At 43.4% G+C, this 27,926-nt stretch overlaps 1 protein-coding gene across 2 annotated transcripts; it reads left to right on the top strand.

Moving 5' to 3' along the window:
- The first annotated feature begins 3,352 nt into the window (after window positions 1–3,352).
- On the top strand, window positions 3,353–26,557 carry LOC147892008 (Translation initiation factor SUI1 family protein). 2 transcript variants are annotated; one of them, XM_087388314.1, is made up of 8 exons: window positions 3,353–3,594; window positions 15,137–15,241; window positions 15,378–15,452; window positions 25,386–25,453; window positions 25,576–25,657; window positions 25,763–25,830; window positions 25,910–25,993; window positions 26,271–26,557. In XM_087388314.1, exons 1-8 carry the CDS (start codon window positions 3,552–3,554, stop codon window positions 26,328–26,330), a joined length of 585 nt encoding a protein of 194 aa, XP_087244440.1. In that variant the 5' UTR covers window positions 3,353–3,551; the 3' UTR covers window positions 26,331–26,557. The 2 variants fall into 2 exon arrangements, with proteins under 2 accessions (XP_087244440.1, XP_087244439.1); XM_087388313.1 differs by having other exon boundaries at window positions 3,355–3,594; window positions 15,375–15,452.
- Window positions 26,558–27,926: the final 1,369 nt, after the last annotated feature.

Genomic DNA, 27,926 nt, shown 5'->3' on the forward strand with positions numbered 1-27,926 from the left:
ATATTGAGTCTCAGAGGTTAAAGCCATGCAAATATGGGACTTGCTAAACAACTGCGCATATTCACAATCACAAGGTAGAACAAGGACACAAGGCAATGAATAATGTAGCAAGTAGAGTAGCAAGTAGAGATCAAAGCCCTAATGACACAACTTAGGACAAAGTTGAATTTCTTGACCCAAGGGTCCAACAACAAAGAGAAGATCCAGGTGAAACAAACAAAGGGCAAAGCAAGCCATGTCCCAAAGTCCAAATTGTATAGACTAAATTGCAATGAAGACTCAAACATGATGGAGGCAATGCACTGGAGGGGGGGCGGTATGAAACAAGGTTGTTCATACAGACTCTCATAGATATTAAGAAATAAATGAAAAATATATTTTCTTTAATTACATCTAAGCCATGCGCATTGTGCAATTGCATTTGAATTCTTATTCATCCATTGCTTGTCCTTACAAAGGAACAACTTGCATGAGAGGCTGGACATAATTTGATTGCAAGTATGCAATTATTAAGATGAGGCTCCTTGAGGTGATTCTGAATCCAAGTAAGCATAGAAGAACTTGTATGTGGTTATTAAGATGAGCTGCTCTTACAACCATCGATAGTACTAGCATTAGTACTCCAATTCTTAGGTAATTGTCACTAAAAGGAGCACATGCATGACTACGCTCATGATTACATAAGAATGTCATTTCGGACATGAATCATGCTTGTGATCCATGAAGGTAGACAAATTAGGGGAAAAGGTAACAAAAGTGAACATTGAACAAATTGATGATAAGGGAAAGTTGGTACCTTGCTCAACTTCAATAATAAGCTTAATTGAGGCAACCTATAAGATAGAAGTTAATGATGGCTTTACTATGATAATCCATAACAATACCATCTTGAAAGCTTCATAAAAGGGATATGAGAGGATGCAAAGAGGACATAGGGTTGTAAAAAGGAGGAGTGAAAGTTTTATAATAATAGTGCACATTTAATTAATTTGGGGGCTTTCTTAGCTTTAAATATTTGTGTAAACAATGACATAATCTATACAAAGTAATAAGCTAGAATTAACCTCTATCTTTTGAATATTAGTTTTTCTCTAGGCACTTAATGTCATCAAGTGGATATTTGCTAGAATGTTTATGGTTGGTTTCATTTTAGCTTGTAGTCATATTGGACTTTTGCGTACATGTTAACATCTAAATTTTTAGCCATACATCATTCTATTCTTGCACCTCTTGATTGATAGTGTAAAACATGTTCACATGCCAGTTAGTTTCTCATTTTATATGATTATGATGTATAAGGGGGAAAAAGGCTTATGAAGAAATCCTCATCCTTTATACAATCAAATAAATACAAAAAAAATGATAACGTTGTAATAGCTTGATCTCACGAGAAAGAAAATGACCAAGAACATTTGCCAAGCCATCTATTCTAAATGCAATGCCTTTTGCTAGAGTATTGCTCTTTGGAAGGACACCTTGTGCCTTTGGGTTTTATCACCAATTTTATAAAGTCAAGTTTGGCTCAAGGTAACCCATCATGAATGTATAGGTGATGGTCTCTATCTGATCATCACACATCATCCACAATGACACCTTTTGTGCTAGCTTTACCTCAGAGGTTTGCATAACGAGACACAATTTGATTGCAACTATGTGATTATTAGGATGAGGTTCTCTTAGGTGATCCCATAAATGCATTTGGGCATAACAGAAATTGTAGGCAGTTTTTAGTCAAGAGCTTGATCACTAACAACCTCTTCGCATAGAGAGCACAAAGTGTTCTAGATATTTTAACTACAAGTGTTGATAGTTTCACATGGAATCAAAAGACATAGTTCCAAAATACAGGGGTTCAAGCTATATACATGGAGACATTATCCATACATGAGATAGACTTCAATGTTCTTGCAAGAAAGTAAAGTGGCTATGAACATGTGCACATTAATGTAGTATTCTTTCTATTAACCTTCTCTATCTGCATAATCGATTAAAATTAACTAATAAAACTTCACATGTTTCCATCTTCTCTTAATACAAGACTTAATAGTAAAGATATAATAAAAATCATGACATATTTAGCTGGCCAACAAAAGCAATTAAGGAACATGGATCTAAATATCTTTAGTCTAAAAATCCCACTAAGAGAGATCCAAGTGCTAAAGCAAGATGGTGCTACTTAAAAGTATTTTCTTAGTGACTACAGTTTACATTATGGAAGCACTCATTAGAATACAATAATAGAGTCAAAAGCAAACGAGGAAGGCTTGATTTGTATTATTCAGGGCATGAAATTCAATTCATACATGCTCACTTTAAGGGAAAAAGAGCAGGTGGAATATTTTTTGTACAAAAGGGCAACTAAGCAAATGAGAGCTTCCATCATATTGTTGTCCTTGCTTACAAACAAAATCAAACAATCAACATCAGGTTGCTGTCCTTGCTACTTAAAAGTATATTCATTCTTTTTCTTAGTATAGTTGACAATGTTACTATTCACAGAAAACCTGTAAACAATACATAGTGTACCTGCAATGTTTTTCGTTCTTCACGTGTATAAAATATTTTATCAATTTTGTAAAATTTGCAAAATGTTAGGCAATGTAGTTATTTTAGCTAAAAAGTTATGCAAAATTGTCAAGAAAGATTTTCAAAAAATAACCCCCAGTTTATTGTTGTTGTTTTTTTTGGGTGTTGTACTGAAATCAAAAGTGACAGCAACGCCCCCATACGGGGTGACCAAGATAGAATTCTGAGCTGCTGCTAGGGCTTGCCGGCACTTACACACCCACACACGCTTTAGCCGCTTTGTTATAAATGCTATTTGCAATTAATCCTAAACCAAAAAATGTATTTCCTTGTGAGAGAAGTTGTACTAGATATCCTGTTCAGGGTGTACAAAGCTGACGGACATTTTTTCTTTTCTTTTAGGGACACCCTACCCCGGGCCAGTGGTGGGCAATGGGTCCATAACTGTGGCACGCGCGCGCACACACACAAAATCACAAGCTAGGACTCCATGCCCGAGCCTCCAAGACTTGAACCCATGACATGAGGGTTGGCTGTGATGGGGTAGGGAAGGGCCATTAGGAGGCAAGCAGCCGACGCGACTGATGGGCCTTCTCGGCCGTGAAGGGATGCGGTAAGGTGGTTGCCGGTCATCATAGCAAATTTTGGGGATTCTGTTGATGATCATTGCAAATTCCGAGGATTCTGCCGGTGGTGATGTACACTAGTGGGGCGACCTTGAAGTGTTGAGAGAAATGTTTTGTGTCAACAAGAGTGGAAGCAATGATTACATTAAAATAGAAATAAAAATAATAGAATCAAAAGCATTGTTTAGGGCATTGAAATTGAAATGCATACATGGAGTATTATCTGTACTAAAGTGAATGAAAGCTACAATCAGATTTTGGTGTCCTTTGCTCAAAATCAAACAATCAGCATCATCATGATCGGTCTCGTCGATCACTTTTACTCCCTCTTCGATTGATCAGATACCAGAGCACTCTTGTGCTTAATTCTGCTCATTTGTCTCTATCCATCCTCGCTCCATGGCGGAGAAATTGCGGCCTTTTCAAGTCCTTTACTGCCCCGGTCCGTCTCCCTTTCTCGTATTTCTGCTTTTTCTATTCTGTTTTCATGCTCATTCGTGCATTACTTTGTCGCCTCTCTCCCAGCTTGTGGAAGCTATGTTGTGGACCAAAGAAATTCAAAATTTTAATATCCACTGCCATGATACGTAGGATTTGAAAGAAGCGTGGCCTGTTTGTTTCCGTTGCAGTCTTCATGCTAGTGTTAATATTATATTCAGGCTCTTCCAGAACATTTTTGCAAAAAGGTTCTAGCATCAACAGACTAGCACTTATTGGGGCACGTAGAATTAAATCAGTTGAATACGTATTTCGAAGCATTGACGGGAGATTATTACCTAGTATCTGAAGCAGTCTATTCAAGCTTATAAGCGGATACATCGCCTCTTTTATTGGAACAACTGGTTTTGATCACACAAGTAATAATGACCTGAACCAGTATCATTATTCAGAATCTTCCAGCAGATGATTCCAAGCGGTTTCCAAAGGGCGCATCAATAAATTTCCCGAGACCAGCACTCGGCTGTACATGTTTAAGCATTTTGAGAGCACGTAGATTAGCTGTCTGTTAACTCTGAAACCGTACATTCAAGCTCTCCTGATTATTTGGAGACATGTGGGGGATGCTTTTCACCTTCTTCACACGAAATTACGATGGCCGAAACATGTCTCACATAATGCTGAATTTGGTCTTTCGATTGATAGAGTCAAACTGGTGATGTTGTACAAATGGATGCTATATGTTATATTCTCGTCTACACCACCATTAACAGGCCTTTCTGCCGTATGAAGGAGTTTATGGTTTTGAGCCTTGTGGGGTGACTACGTCAAACTGTACGGCTGAAGGCAAACACAGGATGAGTTGTTCGGGCATTTCTTGGGGTTATTGATGGTACTACATAGATAGGAAGGGGTGGGTTGAGGTACTGGAGGGTGCACAATGTGAGGATTGTGCTTCAGAAGGATACATAATACTGCTTATAGCCCTTAAAAAAATCAGTCACCTCGTGGTGCTAGGCCTAACCACAATCCTAAAACAATACTAACCTAGTGTCCTTTTATCAAAACCATCCTAACCCCCGGATGGCTGTTTTTACTATATAGGTTTCGTTATACATACTGAGGGGTGAATAAATCTGTCAACAAGACCCATGTAGCTGCCTATTCGGGTACTCTGGAGTGATACCCTTTGGGTGCCAGGGATTCTCAACCGTTCTACTTTGATACGGAACTCGTTGTAGAGCTCATTCCAAGGGCTCCTGTATGTGAATCCTCAAAACCATTTTCAATAGTAGGGTCCCCCTCATCCATGGGTGGAGACAACTTGTCACCAAAATGTTTGTAGAAACATGCAATAAATAAATAATGTTTCTCCTGCCAGGTTGCTTGTGACTATGCATGGAATACACAATATATCTTGAAAGTGGGGGGCGGCTCTAGTTAGGGTGACAAGTCCTTGATGGAATATATTTGAGCCATCCTGGTGCTGGTCTCGGCACTGAGATGCACGTCTACGCTTTTGGTACAGTTGTACATTGCGTGAATGCTGACATCTCTTCAATTGACAGAAACAGCAGGCTTCTTCCGAAGCAGATTTGGATGCACCACAGCTCTGATTTCTTTGCAAAAGATGCATTTTCAAGATCAAATTTTGATACAAATCATTCACACTACTAGTGGATTTTTGTAAAATTTCTAGTTTTAATGTTGTTATGGAGCAATGACGTATCTATATTAAAGTTAAAACTGTGAGATTCTGGGACGTGCTGCTTCTACATTCATAGTGCATTGATGGCCTGAATCTGAGCCCCCTTTAAGAACTTGTGCATCTTTTGCAACTGGTTAGAAATATCATGTGTAGTTATGGTTCCAAAAGTTGCCACTTTTCTTTGGAAATTGGAGCATTATATATGGAGGCTGCGTTCTACCTGTGTGCAAAATTATGTTGCCCAGTCAGCAGGTGCCATGTGTCACCATCTGCAAGGTTGAATCCTTTGAAATGCTCAGAATTCAGTTTTTTAACATCAAGAGATTCATCTCCTCCTCCTGAGCACACGTGTGCTGATTGCTGAAAATTATGCAGTTGGGTCTGATTTTGGTTACCCAACCTCTGATGCCACTTGGAAGCAATAAAAGCCACGATCTGCAGATTTATTGATCAGCTTTGTGAGCAAGGTCACCCAGGTGCAGAGTTGTCATCATCACCAAGTTTCATCTGGATTGGATTGACTATTGTGCAAAATAACCACCTCGTCAGCAAAATCTGCAGCTATTCTTCAAATTTTTTGACACCTATCATGTGTTCTTGCTACACTGTATTCTATTCATGTATTCAGTTTTGGATCTGTTCAAGATTTGGCTCAGGAATTCAAAGAAAGGGCAAATTATCAGATTTTGAAGTAAAGGGTAGTGACCTTATTATGGGAGTTTGCATAAGTGTTGAACCTAGTATCCAAAAGTTTCGATAAGGGAAGGGACAGAAGTCACATAATTTCGAGTTACAACTGAGGATATATTTTGGGGCTTTTGAGAAACTCCGATTCTGTGGAGTCGATGATGCTTGTGGGAGTTGAGAGGCATTGGATTTGATCTTAAGGTATGACCCAGATCAGAAATAATCGGAATAAACTTTAAACTGTTGATATGCCACACCTCAACGTTTCAAAAAAGGGGGTAAGATGAGAGAAATGGTACCTCAGCAGGCTGACCATGAAGCAGCCATTAATACTATCAGGCAGGGAGGGATGACCATTCTAGGCATCGGCCCAATGAGAAACACTTTGGGGATCCTTCCAATCAACATGATGTATAGCCTACAGAAGGATCTAGAAGTGCCAACTTCTAGGGATAGAGGAAGACAGCTTGCTAAAGGGCCGGCTACATGTCAGAGCCGTGCTTATGTGGAACCATGTGTCTGAGGATTTATTTAATTAGAACAAGAAATTATAACCATGAACTGAAAATTAATACCACCTCTCATATCCATCCCACGTAGTCTTAAACCTGAAAATAACTGAAAGAATGGAACATAGAAACAACGAGGCAGCATGTGGTGCGAATGAGGATCTCCCCCTGCTAGAGCTCCAGCCTAGAATATTTCTGTTACCTGTATTCCAGAATTCAGGACGGACCCACTGGAGTCCTAGGAGAACATGTATCTAAAACCCACTCCTTTATGCAATTGGGAGGGAATTACAATGCTTCATATGTAGAATAACAATGAAAGATGTAGCCCGTGTAGCAGTGATATCCCTGGAATCTCTGCCAGAGGCCAAAAACTAAGCCAATGGAGCAGGCTGAAGTTATAAGTCCTTTTGTTTTAACTGTCATCACTTCCCATGTTAGAAGAGTTAGGAACTCAAACCCACAATTGAAATCAGATAGAGGAGCATTTATTGTTAATATTGTTAGAATTATAGATATAATTCAGCAGTGACCAATGTAATATAATAAGCTAGTTAGGGGCACTTTTCCCTCTTTTAGAGGTTTTTCCCCCTAACTGCAGTTAGTTCACTAACTATGGTTAGTGACTACTAAGGTTTTGTCACTAGGACAAAACCTTATCCTTCTCACTTTGTGTTGTACTCTTTTTATTCTATTCTATTGCAACTACATCTTCAGCTTCCAAGCTCCCTACACTCTCTATCTCTCTTGCTCTCACTCATTCTCTCTCCTTCATTTGGTATCAGAGCAGGTCCAAGAGCTTTGAGCTCCTTGCTCCCTTCAGTTCCAACGCTCAGCCTCGATTTTTAGTCTGCTTCAATCTGTCCGTACAGTCCGTACGACTGTACGGAATCCTGACGCAAAGTGTCGCCATCTGCCGCCGTACATCGCCGTACCAGCTCCGTACGTTTCGCCATCTGCCACCGTACAGCGCTCTTCTTCCGTACATGCGCGCCGTACAACATCCGTACCTGTTTGTCGTACAGCTCCCGTATCTGCTCGACGTACCTGCGCAGGAAGCCGTACAAGTTGACCGTACAGCTCTTGCTTCCCGTACTGTACGGCCTGTTCCGTACTTACCGTACAGTACGTACAATCAGTACTGACCGTACAGTTTGGACTTACCATCTGTACTTGCAGATCTACACCGGTTGCTGTCAGCCTCGGGTGTTCTTTGACAGGCTTCTCTTGCAGAAAACTACAGTTTGGTGCAGTTGTTTTAGAGTACATTTGGGGCATTTTGCATATTGCAGCCATTGCAATCATTGTGCAATTTTGGAGCTACATCTGGAGCAAAATTGGAGATTTAGTCTGGAATTTGGGGCTTTTGTTTTAAAATTGCAGATTTGGGGCTTTTAGCATTTTTACCCCTTTCTGGCTGCAATTTCTAGCCACAAATTGGGGCTTTTGTGTTGGGAGAGCATTTTTTGGAGTATTCAGTACATACTGCCTTTCTTGGAGTGTTTGGAACACTTTTGGCAGATTTTGGAGAGTGTTTTATGCTTGGACAGATTTCTGACAGCTCAAGTGCAGAAATCTAAGTTGCATATACAGCCCGTGCTTGGCTGTGTTTTTGGGAGTTGTGCATTTTATTCCCAGTAAGGGAATTCAGCTTTGTATCTGCTTCAATCTCTTTCTCAGATATGGCCCATCAAAATCAGAATGAGTTCCAGTTCGGTGGTCTTTCACAGGAAGACAAATTGGATGGTACCAACTACTCCCTCTGGAGTTTCATGGTACGTAATATTCTGATTTCTCGCAATTTATGGGATTATGTCAATGGGGATGAAATCCGACCAGCAGATATTGCACCTGCTACCCCTCCTCAGCAAGGAGGTGGAAGAGGTCGTGCACAGGGTGCAGCTGCAGGACAAGTTGTTGGTGCAGCTATAGTCAATACTCGAGAACAGAAGAGATGGGATTCACGAGATGCCTTAGCCTTGTCATGCATCTCTCTTTCAGTGAAAAGATCAATCATTCCGCATATCCGGTCGTGTAAGACCTCCAGGGCAGCGTGGGATATTTTGGAAAGCATGTATGCAGCACGGAATGATGCCAGAGTATCTTTCTTAAAAAGAGAGTTGAGCAATACACATATGGAGGAGGGTGACTCCATGTCAGTCCACCTCACAAAGCTACAGGATCTCAGAGAGCAATTGTTAAACATAGATGAAATTATTCCTGGTTCAGAGATGATTACAACCACTCTGAATTCTCTTCCTGAGTCTTATCTCAGCTTTCACACTTCGCTGAATTTATCATTGAGGGGGGGTGCAAATCCTCTCTCTTTTCATGAGTTGATAGGACGTCTGCTTCAGGAAGAGCAGACCAGGAAAAATTTGGCTTCACGTGCAGGTGAACAAGCCATGCTCTCAAAATTTAAATCAAAAACAAAGGGACAGGCAAAGACAACAGCAAATCAGCCTTCCAGTGGGTCAGGACAGCCTTCACAAAAGGCTAAAAGTGATGGAGGTAAGCCCAAAAAGAAGGGTTTTTGTCACTACTGCAAAAAGCCAGGTCATCACATAGCAGAATGCAGGAAAAGGATTGCAAAAGAAAAGAAAAATAGCTCAGGAATGGCTGTTTCAGATTCAGCCCCTTGTGCATCTGACAGTGGGGATGCTGCAGCCAACTTTGTTGGTCAAGATTATGCCTTTTTATCTTGCATTTCTGATTCTAGGTTGGCTGTTCCAGATGCTCGGGATAGTACAGCCTCTTGCAGTGATGATACATATGCATTTTTGACTTGCAGCTTTGACTCTTCTACAGATGCATCTGCTTTCAGTGTTGATGAAACACTGAACACATGGTATTTTGACAGCGGTGCATCCAAGCACATCACTTCGAGGAAGTGTCTTTTTACTTCCTTGCATCCACCTCCTGTTGGTAAGAAAGTCACTTGTGCCAACAACTCCTCATATTCAGTACGTGGCACAGGAGAAGTTGAGCTCACTGCAATTGATGGCTCAATTTTCAGACTTTCCGATGTCTTATATGTGCCTGGCATAACCAAAAATCTCCTTTCAGTGTCCACTCTTAACAGAGGGGGATTTCAGGTCATCTTTGAGGATGACAAATGTGCTGTCCGAGACAGGGAAGCTAACTATGCCTTAATGTTATCTGGTACTCTGCTGCGTGGGCTTTTTCAACTTGATATTTTTGAGAAAAGAGCAGCTCATGCTTTGGCAATTTCTACCCCTACCACAGTTGCCATGCAAAATGCAGAATTATGGCATGCCAGATATGGCCACATGCATTACAACAGCTTAATGATACTTCAGAAATTTTCAATGGTTGATGCATTGCCACCTCTTGAGATACCTCCTCCACATGCCTGTGAAGGGTGCATTTTAGGTAAAATGCATAGATTTCCCTTCAAGAAGGATGGTTCAGTTAAAGCTGTTCGCAAATTGCAGCTTATACACAGTGATGTCTGTGGTCCCATGAGGACTCCGTCATTGGGTGGTCATCTCTACTTTGTCACATTTATTGATGACTTCTCCAATTTTACTTGGGTTTATGGGCTGAAAAAGAAATCTGAAGTGTTCACAGTGTTTAAACACTTTTCAGCCATGGTTGAAAATGAAACCGGGCTCAAGATACAGACATTACGCACGGATAGAGGTGGGGAATACCTATCTGTAGAATTTGATGCTTTCCTCAAACAAAAGGGTATTGTGCATCAGCTCACAGTCAGGCTGACCCCTCAGCAAAATGGCAAAGTTGAGAGGAAAAATAGAACCCTCATGGAGATGGACAGATGTATGCTGAAAAGCAAACACATGCCTCATAAATTCTGGTTAGAGGGTTTGATGTGTGCCAATTACATTTTGAACAGGGCCCCCACTAAGGCTTTAAAAACAAAAACTCCTTTTGAGGTCTGGAATGACAGGAAGCCTTCAGTGGATCACTTCCGAGTCTTTGGATGCCTTGCCTATGCACATGTGCCAGTTGAATTTAGGCACAAATTGTCAGATAAAGCCATCAAATGCATATTTGTTGGATACAGTGCAGAAAGCAAGGGGTATCGTCTCTACAATCCTGCTACACGCAAAATCATTGTAAGTAGAGATGTGATATTTTCTGAAAATTCAGCTCACACTCAGGCTGATTTTCAAATGCCTTCATCTTCAGAAGATGTCTTTCAAGGGTTGCTACCCATTGCTTTGGGTTCCCCTGCTGATTTTTCTGATCCAAATCAGAATTTACAGCAACCTTCAAATGCTTCAGTTCCGCCACAGGATGTCATGCCTCCTCCACAGGTAGTGGAACAAGTGGTGCAGCAAGAAATTGCAGACATACATGCAGCAAAAACAGTCCCAAACTGGCTGTTACAGACTCTCCGGGAGAGTAAACTTGATGCTCCGTTACCTGGCAGGACTCGCAGTGCAGCAAGGCACATGGAAGGTGCTAATTCAGTGGAATCAGCATATGCAGGTACTCTCCTTGATGAGGAGGAGCCTGCCACATTTGAAGAAGCAAAAGGTAATGTGCATTGGATGAATGCCATGCACGATGAGTTGCAGTCCATTGCAAAAAATCAGACTTGGGATGTTGTGGACTTGCCACAGGGTAAACATGCTATTGGCACACGATGGGTATTTAAAGTCAAACGGAAGCCAGATGGCTCCATTGACAGATATAAAGCCAGGCTGGTTGCTAAAGGCTATGCTCAGAAAAAGGGCATAGATTATGAGGAGACTTTTGCTCCTACATCCCGGATGACCACCATCCGATCAGTAATTGCAATGGCTGCACATTTTGAGTGGAATGTTCATCAGTTGGACATAAAAACAGCCTTCTTAAATGGGGACTTGCTGGAAGAGGTGTATGTCAAACCACCTCCGGGTTTTGAAATTACAGCCAATGCACTTCAAGTCTGCAAGCTTAATAAAGCTTTATATGGGCTGAAACAGGCCCCTCGTGCATGGTATGCCAAGATACATGCCTTTTTGACCAGCAAGGGGCTGCACAATAGTCCTACTGAGAGCACCCTCTACATCAAGATGGATGGGGGGGAAATCTTAGTCATCCTTCTTTATGTTGATGACTTACTGCTCACAGGGTCCAATGAGAAAAAAATTGCAGATTTCAAAGCTGATTTGCAGACCAACTTTGACATGTCAGATTTGGGGCTGCTTCACTTTTATTTGGGGATCCAGTTCTCTCATGAGAGACGTGGCACTGTTATGTCTCAGTCCAAGTATGTTCAGAAACTCTTGGACAGATTTAACATGCAAGAGTGTAAGCCCATCTCCACTCCTATGGAACCGGGGCTGAAACTCACAATGCATGATGCAGGAGAATCAGTTGATGCCACACTTTACAGTCAAGCTGTTGGATGCCTCATATATCTCTGCAATACTAGACGTGATATTCAGTTTGCAGTATCTCAGGTGAGCAGGTACATGCACAGCCCCAAAACTATGCATTGGCAGGCAGTTAAGCGCACCTTCCGTTATTTGCAGGGCACCAAGTCTTTTGGCTTACTATTTCCCAGGGGGGGTGACTTGCAGATGCATGCCTACAGTGATTCAGATTGGGCTGGTGATTATGACACTAGGCAGTCCACTAGTGGCAATTGTTTCTTTTTGGGAAAATCTTGCATTTCATGGCTGAGCAAGAAACAATCTACAGTGGCTACCTCATCATGTGAAGCTGAGTACAGGGCAGCTTTCAGAGCAACAGTTGAATGTGTCTGGCTGAGACGTTTATTTGCTGATCTTCATCTGTCTTTGGAGGGTCCTTCTCCAATTCTCACTGATAGTCAGAGTGCCATTGCAGTGGCAAAGAATCCAGTGTTTCATGCTCGCACGAAGCACATTGAGGTTCACTATCACTACGTCAGAGAGAAATTGCATGCAGGAGAGATCAGTATGATCTTTGTGTCCACACATGACAACGTTGCAGATATTTTCACCAAAGCGCTACCACGTGAGAAGTTTGAGGCATTTCGCAGTGCCCTGAACTTATATCCATTTGGTGATTGATCAACCTTGTACATGACATTGGCACTGCAGGGGGGTGTTAGAATTATAGATATAATTCAGCAGTGACCAATGTAATATAATAAGCTAGTTAGGGGCACTTTTCCCTCTTTTAGAGGTTTTTCCCCCTAACTGCAGTTAGTTCACTAACTATGGTTAGTGACTACTAAGGTTTTGTCACTAGGACAAAACCTTATCCTTCTCACTTTGTGTTGTACTCTTTTTATTCTATTCTATTGCAACTACGTCTTCAGCTTCCAAGCTCCCTACACTCTCTATCTCTCTTGCTCTCACTCATTCTCTCTCCTTCAAATATGCCCCATGCAATACGAGATTTGAGGCCTCTCCCATTGCCTTTTCATTTTATTGGTGCATTTCAAATTTTATTTAAGTCATTTAAGGCTTGGGCTTGAAAATATTACCCTACTAGAGCATCCAATCCAAAAGCACTTCGGCATCCCACACTGTATGGTTTCCGGTGCCATGAGGCCTTTCTTCCACATGAGGCACGCCGTGCGAAGCCATGGTTGCAAAAGAAAGACTATCAATAAGCTACCATTGGACAAAGAAATGCAGGCAAGGATATTATGCTTGTCCATTTTGTGGAGATAGTGACTAACTGGTTGAGCTTAGTGAATCCCCTTGTCTCATCCTCATTGGAGCTAACTCTCCAATTACAACACATTGCTTGTCTTGCTTGCCTCATTGTTAGTTGGCTTCCAAAATTGTCCAATAGCTTGAGTTGTAGTCTCAAGAAAAGTTTTCCTATTGCCACTTGAGCTGACTCCTCTGACTCTGAGCTGGCACCCTTCTTCTTCTGGTCAGCCTTCTTCTTTTTGCAATCTGTCACAAAATGTCCTGGCTCATTGCAGTAGAAGCACTTCCTCTCTTTCTTTCTCTTCTTGTTGTCTTCATCTGAAGAGTCTGCTCCACCATCAGATTCAAGCTTGCCTTTACTGGGCTTACCCTTGCTCTTGCCTTTGCTCCTCTCGTGAGCTATCAGGGCCTTGTCATCCTTATCCGCACCATCGTACTTCTTTTCTTGAGCTTCTTTGATCCAGCAGTAATGGAACTAGCTCCTCAAAAGTCACCAACACTTCTTGAACAATTCGCAGCAGACCTGGGGCTCTCTGGAGGCTGTAAACCATTTGGGACAGCTCGCAATAGGGCTAGAGAAATCTGGAGTGCTGGCAACCCTAATCACAGCAAGAGGTGCCTCCTGGCGGCTGGAAATAGTCCACAGCAGGTTCTCTCCCTGTGAACAGCTTTCATGAACCAAAAAATAGAAGCTAAGGTGCTGGAAACAGCCGTACAACCATCTGGAAGGCATGGATGAGCGAGAGAATGAATTCGCAGCAAGAAAAGAATACTGAGAGAGAGAGAAAATGGCAATACACAGCACTAGGGGCCAGACCCAAATCTAACCACCCCCCCAAAACCCCCCCCCTCCCGAAGGTCTTTATTGCAGTAGAAAATAGCTTTGTACAACTGGCTCTGAGAAGAGCATGAAGCTGAGTAACTCTGCAATGAATCTAGGAGCTTTGAGGCTCTTCTTTTATAGACTTGGCCTAGCAAAAAGCTAGACCTGCTTATGTAGCGATTGGTCAAAAAGCCTCCTCCGTAGCTCAGGTAGTAAATACTTCTCAGGATCGTGGCGCCATGGAATATACAATTGTGGTTTCGGAGACTGCAAGCTTTTCTTGAGATAGAAAGAAAGAAAGATGTATTAATGTGTTCAGGAGGCCTTGGGGCCTACGAGACAAAGTTAAATCACATAATGACTCATACAAGCTGCAGTGGGGTGAAGCAATGGGTTTTCTAAGACCCTTGCAGAGTGCTAAGAAAACACAAAGAAAATCATAACTCAAAACTCGAGACTGGTACACATAGGAAACTCAAAAACTCAAAAGGCATATCTAGGTGTGGTGGCCCTCCAATGAGATGCGAGGATGTCTTGGATCTGTGTCTGTCGCGTCGTCTCTTGTGATGGTGGGGGGCGGGGGGTCTTAGAGGTTTTTGTATTCGGCACGCCATGTCAAGTGTGACAACCTCGACTCTGGTGATCACCTCGAAGAAAGGCTGTGATGGGCCGGACCTCTACGGTGCGTGGTCTAGCAACTCTCTGCTCTACTGCCCCATGCCGTCTCCTCCTCCCAATCCTCTCTGCCCTCATTTCTTCTATCTCTCCTCCACTCTGCTGTGCCCCATGGCAAATGGCCAAAGGTTCATGCCACCTACAAGGATTCCACACCCAAAGTCTAGCCATGTGCAAGCTCCCTAGAGCTCCCAAAATGCTAGCACAGATGCTGTTGAGAGGCTATTTCCTCCCCTTATATATCAGTAAAACGCACACGCGCGCGCGCACACACACACATTATTTCCTTTGTTTTTGAAAAAGGTTTCAATTTGTAAGACTGGATATATTATAGCCTTATGAAAGTATATTCTAATTAGCCAAAGAGGAAAATTTTTTAGCAGGATATTACACAAGGATATCGAAAATTATCAATCTCTTTTGATGTGGTTCATTATTCAAAAGAGTTCTTTGTTGGCATTGACGATTTAGAGAAATGCAAGGTCATACTATAATTGACTGGGATTTAAAATGTTCCTCAGTGTGCAGTCTGCCAGCAGAATATTGTGAATTCGGACCGGATTTTGAAAGGTGCAAACCATGGCTAATAAAGAATGCACCAGAATTGTACCCAGAACTAGTAAAGGGTAAGTTGCCGTTCCAGTGGTTATGTTTGCTGGAAGATTTGTGATAGAGGCGCAATGATTTGTAAAAAGACAACTAATGATTTTTAAATTTCATTTTACTATAAGTGGTTGTATTTGGATGCCATCTGTCCAGAAGAAGCAGAAAAGGCTGCAGAACAGCTGGAAGGTTTGGATGTATCTTGTGACAAAGCACAAGCTTCAAAGAGTGGAGGTATGTCCCATGGTGGGATGAAATTTTAGAGAAAGGGATTTCTGGTTTTCTTACTGCTGGTCCTTCTATTACAGATATCTACTTCAACACCGTGTATTTATGTGAGGAAGAAAACAACAGGGAAAACCTTATACTAACTTCCGAGGTATATTAAAAACCGGCACTTGTGTATTTCAAGAAAATAAATGACCAACTGACAGTGAGTTGTCAATCTTTTATTGGGGACATAAAAGGGTTCGTCCTTTAAAGGGATCTGGTTCTTAGTGACAAGTGTATGCAAGATTGCAGATGAAGAAGAGTAAGATGGGATGTCAAATCCAGAAAATGTGTTTTAATTGGTTATAATGAAGAATAGAAAGTCTACAATTTGTGGCATGCTGTCACGAGGCAGGTGATTATCTTAGAGATGTCAGAAGTGAAGTGGCAAGCTCATAGAATGATCAGCCCAGAAGGGTCCAATCACTACAAGTACTCACTAAGAGCTTCAGTTCAAACATAGAACTATCAATCAATTGTCACAACTATCACTGATAAAAGAAAGCCACTAATTGAGAATGTCTACATGGAAAAAAATGAAACTCTATTTTAACGCTTAGTAGATAAGCATAAATCTAACCAAAGGATATGCGCATAGATATGGAAACATTTGACCTGTAGAAAAATATGACAACAGTGAGAAAAATTACTGCATTAGCAGCACACTACAAGTGGCTGATATGTTAGATGGATGTCAAGAATGCCTTTAATGCTTACTCGGCTCAACATGAAGGAAACACCATCAAAGCTTAGCAGTCCATAGCTGTAGGGACCCCAGCCCTAATGGATTTTTTGTATAACTACTAGTTTTCTTTTCCTACGTAGTGGTACATGTGGGTCTCTTTTGCCTCATCAAGTGTTTTCTTCTTGTGTCCCCTCTCTTCTTTCTTATCCATCTCTTAAATAGTTTTCATGTTGTGGGAAAGTTTGTTAAAGGGAAATTGGTTACAATTCCAAGGTCTTCAATTACAACAAAAAAATTCTAGTTTGGGTGACAAATGTGCTGCTACTATAGTTTTCAACAAAAAAGTAAGGCATAAAAGTTTTGAGGTTCGGAAAGCAAATGAGTCTTGATTGAGTTACTTCCAACCTCAATTGGCACCTTTTTGGATACGCTACGACCTTCATAAGCTTTCTCAAAATCCAATAGGAAGATAGCAATCAATTGACTTGCAAACAGTGAAGATCTTGTCCAATATTCTCCTCTCCTGAACAAAACTTGTCTAGGTGGTGTGGATGATGTTGTTGAGGCTTGGTTGGAGCCTCAAGGTCTTGTAGGTAGTGTCCAATAAAGTGATCGAGCGCCATTGATGGATGTGGGCAGGGTCTCTCCCATTGGGATCAAGCAAATCCATCCTCAAGCTAGCAATTGTCATAAACGAATCCCTACAGAGGGTATCCCGCAGCGGAAGACTGAGCGCGTCCCAGGAATGCACACGGAAGTTATTAACTACAGAATCAAATTCTTCTTCACTTACGTGTACTTCACAATCATGAGTGTGTGCAAGCCAGTAAATAGACTGTGAATCACAAGAGAGATACAGAATCCACAAAAGGTATATTTCCGTCACAATACAAAAGAGAGGCTCAGAGTCCCACCAAACCGTGGTCCTCTGACCTTACCAAAAAGGTCTCCTACTATCTCCTTGGCACCTCTAGATCCGTGAGCCTGCATGCTCCTCTCTGAGCTTATGTAGACTCTCCGTCTGTGATCCCTGCTCCGTACTGCCCTGGAAGACAGCCTAGGATCAGCCCCTTTCTGAGCTAAGTATGCAGCTGCTCAGCCCCCAATTCTCTTCCTGGATGTAGGCCCAATTGGTGCTGCTCTGCTGTTCCTTTCTGCTACCTGGATTGCTGAGCTGCTGGATGCCTAGTGAGGCCTCAAAGGGCCCTTGTATAGGGCTGAATGCCCCCCCATGTAGTCGACTAGGTAGGGGAATTGGGCCGACCCAATCAGCTCCCCCCCCCAACCCGACTTTGCTGATCTCCATAACCCCCTGGTGGGGGCACACAAATAGAGGGCTGGATCGCCCAGCCTGGCCATGTAAAGGGTGCCACTGGCCCAGGCCTGTCCAGCCCTAACCCGACTTCTTTCAGGCCATTCTGGCCCCCAAAATTGCCTCCAAACAGTGCACCTGTCAGCCCTTCTGATTCTGCCTCCTGCAGGACCTCTGCCAGCCTCTGGATCTGCTGCAAAACATTCTGTACTTGCTGACGTGGACAACCATACAAGTGCTGATGTCAGCACTGATGTCATCGCTGCCTTCCATGTCTGTTTTCCTGTGCAGATGTGGTCCTGCCAATTGCTGGCTGCCATGTGGCTGTTCTCTACCACTGCTGTCCTCCATGCAGGCCCCAAACCTTAAGGTATTTCTTCTGTTGTGCTGCCCACATGGCAGCCTGTTTGCTGCCCATGTGGCAGCCCGCTTTTTTCTGTTTTTCCATAGCTGCCCACATGCCAGCCATGATGCTGTCCATGTGGCATACCCATCCTACCCTTTGGACTCCTCATTTTGGGGTGATGACTACTATTCCAACAGCAATTAGGGGAGCAACCTCGAGCCGAAGATCTCTTGAAAAGCCAAGCATAGGGATTGTGAATGTTCTTGCAAAAGCTCAAAAGAACATTGGAGACAGGCCATCCTCACCCAGGCATTTTTGTATTGGGAGAGCCTTGATGCCTTCTAAGAGCTCCAGGGGCCCGCTAACTGTGGTGTAATGCATAGGGGGACCATCGAGGGGATGTGGGCCTAGATGTGGATCTGAGTGCATCTGAGCTCCCATGTCTCTCAACTGCTGAAGTTGGATCTGGCTAATCTAGGGCCCGTGATCTAGAAGAACTCTCGTGTCATCTCGTCCCCTTGCTGCACCCAACCTGCTCTAGAGGATTGGTAGGAGTACTCTGCGGGGTGGATCTCCATCGCCTATAAATTGGGTCTGTCACTCTCTTATCTATCCACCACCCATTGGGAGGTCTGCTCAAGCCTCTTGAGTCTCTCGATAGCGGCTAGGTACCTCAAGGGTTCTCTCTTTCTTGGAGGGAAAGTGACTACTGTGTTGCTCCTTTGAATGGCATCGACTGTCCAACTGGCACATCCATTTTGCAACGTGGCAACCTCAACTCGCCAAATCTGTGCAACAGCTTGTTGGACCTCCTCCTCCTGGAACAATGCATCTATTCTCACCCCTTTTTGGGGGAGTCCCTGCTGTGGTTGTTCTAGACGTAAAACAATAAGGGAGTGATCAGGCATCGTCGTGCTGGTTAGAATGCTGACGGAAACCCCGCTATGCATGGGCTAGTCACCTATGTAGAGTCTATTCAAGCTCATGCAGGTCGTTGCCTAAAGAAGAGAATGACTCCTAGGCATTTTGGAGAACTTGTCCTGTCGCCAAGGTTCTGGGTCTCTGATGGCGAAGATAAATTGTTCCCACGTGCCCCATTTGCGGAAGGCACGGTGGCAAAGGCCCTCCCTTCCCTCCAAGTTTGTCCTCCTTGAACCCCAGGTTTTTGACGTAACTTCCAAAAATTCAAGAATCCATGTTTGGAAATCTCTGACCATGCAGCAGAAATAGAAAATGGATGCAACAAAAGATATTTAGAGAAGAGGGAATGCACTAATTCAAAAACTTGAATTTTCCATGTGCACAAGAGAGAACTCACAAGCACTAAATTCAGGAGATAGACAATAGCAGAACAGTCCAAAAAATATCTGAGAGTATATTGCATAAAGTCTGAGCCAAACACTTTTTACAGAAATCTCCAGGCCCTGAGAAATGCTTGCAATCCTCTGCCTTGGATGCTATATGGTGAGAACAAGTAGTGCTCCTACTTCTTTCCTTGCACTAATTAGGTTGCATGCTCCTCAAGGAGCTTCGTAATCAGCCGTGCTGTGCGATCTCCTGCTGGCTGCAGTAATGCACCATGTCTTGCTCCTAAAGAGGTGAGGGCTGCTTCAGTCAAAGAAGCCTGGGCTGCCAGTTTCATGCTAACTTTGGGTAATTTGGAAATGCTTCCCAAGCAGATATGAGATGTGATAATCTCAATCATCTCTCTTGCCAAAGTGAATAATTCATGACATAGATGGACGCATTGGTTGAGAAAGAATAAAAGTTTATTAAAAGTCTTCAAAAGACCGAAGGTCTATGAGACTGGAAGAAACTTGATACAATGAGCTGCAAGGCTGGAGCGTCATCACCCACGATGAATACGACATAATTGTATCATATCAGATCTAATACATGAGAAAAATCCGATCCCTTGGTCAGCTGTGATTTGACATCAGTATGATGATCCTTTGGATCTTGAGGGAAGGGGGCAAGCTCAAGGGGAGGGGGAGACGGCAGACGATGAATGAGGCTGCGATGACATGAAACCTGTGATAGGGCACTGACAGCGGTCTGTGTGTGTGACCTGTTGTGGGTTCATAGTGGTGGCCCTACGTCAGACAAGTGCTACCGTAACCTGTTGGTGACACCCTAGTCTAGTGATCATGGAGGGAAGATCCCCAAGCATGATATGAGTGTCAACCCATTGTCGAGTTTGTCGTGTCACTGGCTTCAGATGCCGGACCCATCAATCCCGGGATCTGTTGGTTCGTATGATCTGGCTAGAAAAACTCTGCAATCATGCTCTGAGTAGATTCTGGCTGTGTGCTCTGATCCCGCCTATGTATCCTGGGAAAATGCCTTGTGTGCATGACGGCCTCATTTTTTAAAGCAGCTAGACATCTCTTGGTCTAGGTAAGAAAGGAAGCTAGAGAGGGCTCCGAAACCATCCCTGAAGAGACAAGTGATAACTGCCTTGGATCTCATAATACACAGGGTACCTGAAAGGGAAATGTTCCTCCAACTCAATCTCGTGTCAATCACATAAGGTGCAAATGGAGCTCTCCCTAGGTATGCCCTCAAGTCTTCCACTCTCAATACAGAGTCGGTGCGATGAGGCGCACAAAACTGCCTCATCTGTTTTCTCAACGAATGTGGGAGGAGGATCTAGATATACCCTAGTGGATCAATGAAGCCCTCCTTTGAAATTTGTAAGGGTGTCAACCAGGTCCTGAATGTGTGTATCTATAAAAGGTGCTCTCGGATAACTTGGTTGACCTTGTGATATGCCAGCTGAACTAAAGGAAGGGTGTAATCTATCCATGTGGGGCCCCAAACTCTCAAACCACCTGCATTTGTGATCATACCAACATCTTCTATCACTCTCAACTGCTATGATCATGGAGGAAGATAGGGCCAGCCACAGTAATCTACGCTGTCCTGAAGTGCAAGAGCCATACTCCCTGACTTGTTAAACATATGTGATGACCTGATATGCCGCATCGAGGTTTAATGGAGATGCAATGAACTCAACCAGAACATCTGATGTGGGACCAATGGCTTGCCTACGGATCATGCGTGACAACAAGAGAACTTGGAGAATCTCTACTTGAGTCCAATCTGCTTCTGATAAATCAAGCCCACCAACAAGGGTTGCCATACATGCCCGTTGGATGAACAAGGAACAAAAGAGAGGATCGTAGAAATGAGAATGAAGCACTACTGCTCTAATAGAGCAAGTGCAGCATATTTCCTACTAAGTCGGGCTTGCATCGCCAATCACATTGTGAAAACCAGGCCAAAGAAAAGAACCCCGAAGTATGTGTATGATGCAACCACTTGCATTGGTAACCCAAACCAGCTTGAACTGAAGTGCATGACTGCTCAGGATGTTTTAAAGATGATGACCCTCTTTTACCAAGGTTGACCGTCACGTCGTGTGACTCAGAGAAGGTGTGTAGTGCATCCAAGTGTCTACGGAGGCCCTCTACTGAAGATGTGAGCAGACCACATCCTCTGCATATAATGAAACTCTCAAGCTCATCTATGTAGAGGCCAAACAAGGTAGGTGACAATGGGCAACCTTGTTTGACTCCAATACTGCTCATGATCTCCTCTGTCCACCTTGTGCCTATCCGACCCCTGCCTAAAACCCTCTCGTAGGGTCCCATAACAGCTCAGATGATCTCCTGCTCGTAACCCGAATCCTAGAAGCGCCTGATAAGGCGAGCTCTTGGCACTACATCAAAGGCTTTGTGGAAATCCACAAAGGAGCAATAGAGCCTCTGTCTCTGTGCCTTGATACCCGTCAGTTTGAGTATGTGATCTATAGTCACATGGTCGCGTTGAAATCCTACTTGTCCCCTTAGCCTTGAGTCGCTGCAAACCTGCAGACGTCTGTGTCGAATACTGATGCATAAATTTGGACATGACATGCCCAATCATAATGGTCTTGTAGTTTTTCCAGGCTCATGGGGTCCCCTTCCTTGTGAATGGGAATGATGGTGTTCCGCGAGCACGCGTGCGAGAGAGAGAGAGAGAGAGAGAGAGAGAGAGAGAGAGAGTATTAAAGTCTTCGAAAGACTGATGGGTCTATGAGACTGAAAAACCTAATACAATGAGCTGTGGTAGTGGAGCTACTAAACGAGCATCCATACCAATGCAGAATGCAAAAAAAAAGCAAAATGGCAGTACTAAATTTTAAGTACAACATAGTCATATCTCAACCATATATATCAATCTCAGCATCATTGTCGATATCATCATAACCACCACCATCATCATCATCATCATCAGTAGGGCATCAGGATGGATGAGGCTGTGGAAGTGGAGGCATGAGGTCAGCAATAGAGCGCTGTCGCCCCTCCAAGGGTGCAGTCTTGGTACGTCTCCTGGTCGTAGCTCTGCGTCGAACTAGGGTCACTGTGACCCCCGTCGATCGGGCTCCGACCCTAAACGAGGGGATGTCCCCAAGTATGATCTGTGAGTCAACTCTTTGTCTGAGCAGTCGGGTCACAGGCTCCGGGTCACGGTCATGTCGAGGTCTTGCCTCGTGGGGGTCTATTTGATTTGGCTGAAAGAACTCCGCGATAGAGCTCTGAGAGGTATCAGTCAAGGAAGAACTCTGCTTCTGTCTCCGTGCTTGGAGTATCCTATCTCGGTGTCTGAGCAACTCATGAATGAAACCAGCCAAACATCGCTGGTCTGGGTAGGAGAGGAAACGGGCTAGAACCCCATCACTATCTCTGAAGAGGCAGTAGAAACGCCCTCGGACGTCATAGTAGGTAGGACACTTGAAGATGAAATGCTCCTCTATCTCAACCTCCTGCATGTCACACAGTGTGCATATGCGCCTCTCCCTGGGTAACCGCTCTGCTTTGCCGCTTTCGATACGAAGTTTGTGTGAGGAGACCCAGAATTGTTGCCCAAGAGAGATCCTCAGCGAGTGGGGTAGGTGAATGTGCGTGTATCCTGGTGGATCGATGAAACCCTCCACAGTGATATGTAAGAGGTGATCTCTGTAGAAGCCCAGCTTCACTGGAAGATCACTCGGGCCCAACCAATTCCGGAATGTGTGTAGCTATAGTAGATCCTCACGGATAACCTAGTTGACCTCGTGTGATAGGAGGGGGGAGAGAGGAGCATCCATGCTGTATTGCAAAGGAGGTAGTCTATCCATGTGGAGTCCTAGTCCTGCAAACCATCTCTCTGCGCGTGCTCTGATCTCCCTCTATTGCAAGTGCCATAGAAGAGGACAGTGCTAGCCATGGTATCGTGCTATGCTCGGGCCTCGGATGTGTAATCCCCATACTCCCTGACTCTGTATAGATATGTAATGACCTGAAATGCAGCATCTAGCTGTAATGGGGGTGACCCAAACTCCGCTTGAATGATCTGGTGAGGGACGGATGGCTTACCACGGATCATCCGTGATAACATGAGAACCTGTAGCTGCTCCACCCTGGCCCACTCTGTATCCGACAGGTCTGGCCCCCAGCATGGACTGCCATACATCCCTGCTGGGCGGACCAAGGAGTCAAAAAGCAACCCTTTGGTCCGTGGATCCTGAAAGTGAGAGCGGAAGCACTGTCTCTCTAGTCTAGCCAATGAAGCATATCCTCTGCTCAGGCATGCATGCATCGCGGGTCTCATGGTGAAGATGGGTCCGGAAAAGACGACCCCAAGATAAGTGTATGATGAAACTACCTCAACAGGGGACCCATCAAATGCGAAATGCTCATTGCGCATGATGGCTCGAGATGTATTGAAGATCATAACCTTGGTTTTACCCAAGTTGACCTTCAAATCATGAGACTCACAAAGCCCCTCTGCTGAGGAGGACAAGAGAGCCATGTCATCTGCGTAAAGTAATATCCGGATCAGCATGCCCTCGAGAGAGCAACCTACCCCACCCTGTGCCTTCATCATTGTCTCGAGCTCGTCGATGTAGAGGCCAAACAAGGTAGGTATTGAGAGAGAGAGAGAGAGAGAGAGAGAGAGAGAGAGAGAGAGAGAGAGATTTATTAAGGTCTTCAGAAGGTCTCGTGAGCCTATGAGACAAAGTACACACCAAAAAAGAGTCACCAAAAAAGAGTAGCTTCTACATCTCTGAATCCGAGAGAGTCGAGGAGTGCACATGACATCTCAGCTTGAGACTGTGCTAGCCCTATAGCAAAGTGGCCTTTATTATATCAGTTCAAGACTGAGGGTCTTTATTTTAGATTTGAAATCTCTAATTAATACTATTCCATCTCGGTAGACTCCCATTTCGCCGCTTTGCGTGAATCCTTTGCTTTAGTGAGTTGTGTGTGAGCTGAGTCGGAGTGAGCTCCCCAGATATCCATAGCCTTGTACTCTTCAGCTTATTTTCAACTTGTGGTATCCCCTTCTTGAGGCATGTGGTTTTTTTGTCTTCTGTTTACCCCTCCTCATCATTGAGACAGCCAAGACAATCCTCTGGCCAACATCCCTTTATGCTCTAGCTGTACTTTTGTGAGGTCCTCATCATCCATAAAGATATGCGTGTACTTTAGCATGGATTTCTTTTTGAGAGTGGTCTGCCAGGTGTTTACAGAGGCTGTGCATTGTCTTTGACTCTTATTAATGTCTATTATGAGACTCTTATGGAACTATAAGACATAAAGACTCGTGAATTTATGCAATAATACGAAACCTAACTTAGTCTTACTAAAGAAGGAATGCAACTCTACCACTTTTAGAGTCTGGTATCATACCCATACTGAGCTGAAGTGTCTTTTGTATGGCCATGGAGTGCCTTAAGTTTTCCACACATCTGCTGACAAGGCATTCTTTAATTTATCCCACCTTTTGAATCTTGATGTGCATGTTAAATTGATCTTCATTTTCAGTCATGGCCTGCAGAACCATGGAAATCTAGCCTTGAAATATATCTTCTGAATAAAATGAGAAGCTATGAGCATGTATTAGAGCATTTGATAGATTGTATTTAAGTTGTAACCTCATGCAAGCTTGGACATAATTTTGAGCTTCTTTAAACATTTTTGACTTCTGATGAAGCCATGGATTTCTAGAGGTTGTGCTGTGTTTGTATTGTGTGGTAATAAAAGGTCGTTAGGTGGAGGGGCATGCTTATTCCACATGTATTCTTTGGCTGATGTGTAGTGTGGACATCAATGTAATTGGCAAGTTTGTGCTGCTGCAATCTTGTTTCCAGCTAAACAGTGATGCGAGCGTCCAGCCATGTTTGGGTAAAATGTTTCTGGCTGGGTAATGGTATATTGCAGGTTCAGTGTAAGGTGTTATGCAGGTATTTTCAGCATTTTGTAATGCTAAATGTGTTGCAGGATTTCCATCTCTCTCTCTCTCTCTCTCTCTCTCTCTCTCTCTCTCTCTGCCCACTCCCGCCTCCCATTCCTTTGTTTCTCCACCAGTAATTATAGGCAGTGTGTCTCCTCCCATCAATGTTTTCATGGTCGAAATACTTTGTTAACTGGTACTGGGATGCTCATTTACATTAGGGTGCTTTTCATAGATGACATCTAGGGCTGGGGACATGCTGATAGTAGACCTATAATCTGTATGACATGGCAGGCAGCACATCACAATCTAAACAAGACGAGGAGGTAAGGACATTACCTGGAGGCAAGGTGAAGAAAAAGGTAAAGCTCTGCATACATACTGTCCTTGTTTTTTGCTTCATAAAACTATTACCTCGAAGAGTGAGTCAAATAGCCAGTGGTCCTTTCAAACTGCAGCTGACATTATTTAGGTACATCTTCAGGAAAAGCCAGAAGTTGTAGTTGAGAAAGTCATTCGAAACAAACGGAAGTGTGTCACAATCGTGAAAGGCCTTGACATGTTTGGTGAGTCCAATGGATAAATTGTGCTCCTTCTAATTTTAAAGACTTATACTATCTTCAAGATATAGCCTATAAGAAAATGAAATAATGACGCTGATCATTCTGTAGGGATCAAACTGAGCGATGCATCCAAAAAATTTGGGAAGAAGTTTGCCAGTGGAGCATCAGTTGTGAAGGTAAGCACTTAGATAATCTTCTATTTTCCTTGCAAGACCTTTGGATGGGCCCGCTAAGATACTTTTTTGTGTCTACAAGGGGCCAACTGAGAAAGAACAGATTGATGTTCAAGGAGATTTCATGTATGACATTGTGGACTTCATCACGGAGACTTGGAATAATGTAAGAGTATCTTTTCAACAAATTTGTGACATACTGTACTTGAGAATTTCTGTAGAAGGATGATGGGATAATGTTGCATTAGCAAGACTATAGGCTGATCTGGACGGGTTGAAAGTTGCTTTTGAATGGTCCTGTTAGATTGTGTTGTGAGTGCTTCAATCAAATCTTTTGTGCTGGTGTCAAAAGTCTGCAGAATGAGATGGATACAGTTGCTTATCATTTTTCGCTAAAGAAGATCAGTCCTCAGATGCCTTTTTTTGATGCTGTGTTTTATCAGGTGCCAGAGTCTTCGATTTTTGTCTATGAAGACGGGAAGAAAGTGCCTGCAGTAGTTTAGTTTCCATAAATGCTGGTGTTATAAGGTTTTGTAAAGCTGACAGAATTCAGCCCATGAGATGTCTCATAGTTATGTTTCATCTTTCAGAACTTCAATAGCAAGTTCGCTTTTCCTGGACATTATAGGAACAACGTGAGTTACAGGAAAACAGGCAAGTGGGGAGATTGGATTGTCCAATTTATGTGCTAGCGTTCAATTTTGTACCTCCTTTCCATTTATTCTTCAAATTTATGTTAGAGGACAATACAGGCAGTAGCAAGCTTAAATTTATCATAAAGGGGTTAGTATGTGGTTCTTATGTTTGTATCCTGTCCATTTGTAAAACAATAACGGGACAAAGTTTAATCCGAGAAGATTGAAATATGATGGCCTTGGTCTCTAGGAAATATTAAGGTAATAAGGTTAGGCAGGGGCACTTTTCCCCCCGTACCACAGTTTGTCATTGAGTTAGTAGAGGTGTATATGTGTGCTCTGAATACTACTCTCTCATTTGGTCTGATTGATGCTGAACGGGAGGAGTTTCTGTTCCAGCTCCTTGCCTCCTTGCAAACTCACTTCCATTTGTCTTCATTTGGTATTAGAGCAGGTTACCTAACTTGATGCTATTGCTCCCATGCTCGGCATCTAGCTACGCTGTCACTCTGCTCTCATTTTCGTCATATTGGAGACTAACTGTTTACCATTCTTTCTAGGGTTGAGGGTAGTAGTCTTGAAGCTCTAGCTGCAGCTGTGTGCTAGTGAGGAACGGTTTTCAATCCTTTCTAGGGTTTCAGGGTGGTAATCTTGAAGCTCTAGCTGCAGCTGTGTGCCAGTGAGCAAGCAAATCCTCTTTATCATGCTCGATGTAGAGGGTGCTCTCAGTTGGACTAGTACGTAGACCCGATTGGTCAAGTATGCATCAGTATTTGCATACCAAGCTTGAGGGGCCTGTTTTTAGCACTCTTGGCCAAGCTTCACAAAGCCAATGGGCTGATTGACAGACCCCTCTTCTAGCAGCTCCCCATTAAGAAAGGTGGTTTTTATGTCCAATTGATGCACATGCCAACCAAAACATGTAGCCATATTGGTAACACACCAAAGGGACCAACTAACGATTGATGACAATGGATCTAAAGGTCTAATGGAGTAGAATGCACTAAATAGTGGTCATTCTTGAAGTGGGTACAAAGGTCTCCTCATGATGTCTGTCCCACCCAAGGGGCAAGGCTAAGCGAAGGTAAGAGTACCTGGAAAGGGAAAAATACTGCATTTTTAATTTGAGAACTTCATGAAATATCATTGGCTGAAGAAAGTTGCAGCGTTGAAATTTAATGCTGGCATGTTGCCAATCTGACGCTTACAGTTCACTCCTTAATGTTCTCCAACCTTCACACTTGTTTGTGGTTGATAATGGTGATGTTGATTAGATATTCTTCCAATCGCCCAGATTTTGAGGTCACATGGTGTGATGAATGGACTGTCAAGCAAAGAATTCGTGAAGAGGCACTGGACTTTCCCTCCCTTTCCGTTCGTGCTCACCCCCCATTTTCATGTCAATTCCTTCTCGCGAGCTCCTACCATGCCGATAACACCTTTTTTGCTCCCTAGCACCCATGG

This window comes from Dipteris shenzhenensis, chromosome 17, assembly GCF_047967505.1.
Source record: "Dipteris shenzhenensis isolate YYH24624 ecotype China chromosome 17, Dip_SZ_1.0, whole genome shotgun sequence".
Taxonomy (NCBI): domain Eukaryota; kingdom Viridiplantae; phylum Streptophyta; class Polypodiopsida; order Gleicheniales; family Dipteridaceae; genus Dipteris; species Dipteris shenzhenensis.

Bases quoted from the DNA above. Each gene is read 5' to 3' on its own strand.
- LOC147892008 (XM_087388313.1), top strand. From the start codon at position 3,552: ATGGCGGAGAAATTGCGGCCTTTTCAAGTCCTTTACTGCCCCG. The intron at 15,242-15,374 runs GTAAGTTGCCGT...CCATCTGTCCAG, and splicing joins GTACCCAGAACTAGTAAAGG to AAGAAGCAGAAAAGGCTGCA. The intron at 25,454-25,575 runs GTAAAGCTCTGC...GTACATCTTCAG, and splicing joins GAGGCAAGGTGAAGAAAAAG to GAAAAGCCAGAAGTTGTAGT.